At 60.1% G+C, this 2,617-nt stretch overlaps 1 protein-coding gene across 1 annotated transcript; it reads right to left on the bottom strand.

The window, feature by feature from the left end:
• Positions 1 to 725: 725 nt before the first annotated feature.
• HOXB1 (homeobox B1) lies at positions 726 to 2,115 on the bottom strand. Its single transcript, XM_045837149.1, has 2 exons — positions 1,530 to 2,115; positions 726 to 1,054 (listed from the first exon to the last, which is right to left on the bottom strand). The coding sequence occupies exons 1-2, from the start codon at positions 2,113 to 2,115 to the stop codon at positions 726 to 728; spliced, it is 915 nt and encodes a 304-aa protein (XP_045693105.1).
• Between the last annotated feature and the right edge of the window lie 502 nt (positions 2,116 to 2,617).

The raw sequence follows: 2,617 nt of genomic DNA, 5'->3' as shown, positions 1-2,617 counted from the left end.
GGCCTCGCACATCATTCCAGAAGTTTCCAGAAGTCTCCGCAGTACCAAGTTCCAAAACACGAAGGTGGCTTAGAAATGAGGTCGCTGGTGGAAGGGGTCAGGTGTCAGAAAACAACCTCTGGAGGCTGCGTTAGTGCAATACAAATGTGCTGGAGGGGTTAATAAAGTTAGATGGGGGAGCTTTTTGGTCTATCACAAGGCAACGGGTGCTATTGTAAGGTCTATGGTGATTGGTGAGTTTAAGCGTTTGTGATGTGCCTGCACCCAAACACCTCCCACACAAGAAACTTCAAGGCCTTCTCTCTGTGCCCCAGGCCCAGAAAAGGGAGGTAAGGCAGGAGTGAGTGCATGAGGACCGTCCTTGCAACTCAAAGGCACTGAACAGCTCAAACCGAAGTTGTAAGGGCAAGCGGAATTCAGCAAGATGCCGATTGCTCCCACCCCACCCCAGTGCTGATCCCCAGATCAAAGGCGAAAGGAAACCCTTCCCTTCACATCTGACAGATTATGTGTCTCCCAGGCCTCCGGTCCGATTGGGTCCCCAGCCCTCAGCACCCCACCCAGACCGGAGGAAAGCGTTTCCCCATTGCCCCCAAAGGCAGCTCCAAACTCGGGCTCCCGGCCCCAGTGACGATCTCCCATCAGTAAAGCCCCGGACGGGGCTGGGCAGAGCGGTGGAGAGGACCGTGGCGCTGGGGGGCCCCTTCGGTTAAGGTGGCGGAAGTTCAGGAGGTGACGGAGCTGGGAGAGGCCTCCGGGGAGGTGCACGTCGACTGGTCGGAGGCGTCTCCGGCCGCTTCCTTGGGGCAGCCTGCAGCGGCTGCGGGCACCCGGCCTCCCTCCCGCTCGCGCTTCTTCTGCTTCATGCGCCGGTTCTGGAACCAAATCTTGACCTGCGTCTCGTTGAGCTCCAGGGTGGCGGCGATCTCCACGCGCCGGGCCCGGCTCAGGTACTTGTTGAAATGGAACTCCTTCTCCAGCTCGGTCAGCTGCCGCGTAGTGAAGTTGGTGCGGAGGCCGCCGGGTGCGCCCAAGCCCAGCTCCGACACCTTGGCTAGGGGCGGGGCGGAGAAGGGCACGTCAGTTCTCTCACCTTTCTCCCTCCCCCCACCCTCCTCCCCGGCCAGCGCTGCGCCCCATTCACCATTCTGTCCAACTTCTGTTCTCGAAAGTTCTTGGATCACCAGGCACACCCCACCCTCAAGGTGTTCTCCAAATGTAGAGCAACCTCTCCCACCTTTCCATCCCCCACATCCCCCACCCCCATTTGGCACACCAAGAGCTGGGCCAGCGCTGGGCACACAGGTCCGGAAAGTGGAGGGTAAGGGTGGAAGCTTACTCTCAAGGATAAACCGGCACTCCCTGGGTGGGGAGACCCCACCGGCCTGAGACAGGGCGGAGTGCTCTTACCTGCCTCTACCAGAGCATCTCAGAGAAAGGGAACCAGCCTGGACCCTGGACACCTCAGTGCAGGGGCAGCAGAGCGGCTTTGGAACCCCAGAGAGAGGGTGGCCACGCCTGAGCCCTACCTGTCTTGGGTGGGTTCCTCTTAACCTTCATCCAGTCAAAGGTTCGCGTTGTGGGGGTGCTGGGTTCTGAGGAGCAGGGCGATTCCTTGTCCTCAGAGAGGAGATCAGCATAGGCCGGGGCAAAGCTCGCCGTCTGCTCTGTCCCATACGGGGGCTGCGGCGGAGCGTACGGCCCGGGGCCAGCTCCACCGGTTCCATAGCCGTCGGACAAGCCCGCTAGCTGGGCCCCATAGCTCGACGGATGAAAATATCCTCCATCTCCTTCTGGTTGGCCCAGAGGGTAGTACTGAGGAGGCCCATAGCTAGAGCCGCAAGTTGCTGGGGCGTACCCCGAGGTCGCGGAGCTGGGGAAGGACACCCCCAGGGCCGAAGGTGGCTGATGGACGGGGTAGCCTGAGTTCTGCTGAACCGCGGGGCTGGGCAGCCCCTCACCATAGCGGGTCTCGCTTGCGTAGCTGTCAACAGCAGGAGCCGAGTTGGGGGGGAAGGAGGTAGGGGTGCTGTGGGCGCTGTGGGTGCTGTAGGCGCTGGGTCCCCGGTTACAGAGTGGATACTCTAAGAAGGAGTTCATCCTATTATAGTCCATGCGTAGAGGCCGCAGGAGGGTCGGCCCGTTTGGGGGAGACACCCTCTTGCCCTACAACCTTTAGGCAGTATGTCACAGCGCTGGAGCTCGCATCCATGGCCTGGGCCAGCTCGCCTGGGCTAGCGCTCCCCCAAGAAGGGGGTAGGGAGTGGGGGTGGAGGGGCGCATGTGATCTCTCCCAGGCCAATGGGCGCAGTGGGCCAGAGTTTGGCAGCCCCAGCGCCCATCCATCACCCCCCAATCATTAGCATGACAAAGACACTTCAATCACCCGCAGCCCATCCATCTGAGGGAGACGTGGAAGCGTCAAAAACATCTTTCTTCAAAGACTTTTGGAAAGAAGGGAAGGGGGGGAGGTTAGAGAAATATTCAAGACTTTCCTCCCCTCCCAACCCCCAAGACCTTCAATGGGCTCCTGGGTTATTAGATTTGGATAAATTCAACCCAGCTGCCCCCTCGCTCTTCCCACCCCCCAAAGGAGCCTTCTCCCTAAGGCTGTAGA

The sequence above is a fragment of the Phyllostomus hastatus genome, unplaced genomic scaffold (genome assembly GCF_019186645.2).
Source record: "Phyllostomus hastatus isolate PE091 unplaced genomic scaffold, TTU_PhHast_1.1 phas_contig_210, whole genome shotgun sequence".
Classification (NCBI taxonomy): Eukaryota; Metazoa; Chordata; class Mammalia; order Chiroptera; family Phyllostomidae; genus Phyllostomus; species Phyllostomus hastatus.
Note: the sequence above shows the minus strand (reverse complement) of the source record. Positions and strands in the feature narration are given on the sequence as shown.

Bases quoted from the DNA above. Each gene is read 5' to 3' on its own strand.
- HOXB1 (XM_045837149.1), bottom strand. From the start codon at position 2,115: ATGGACTATAATAGGATGAACTCCTTCTTAGAGTATCCACTCTGTAAC. The intron at 1,055-1,529 runs GTAGGGCTCAGG...CCCCGCCCCTAG, and splicing joins GAGGAACCCACCCAAGACAG to CCAAGGTGTCGGAGCTGGGC.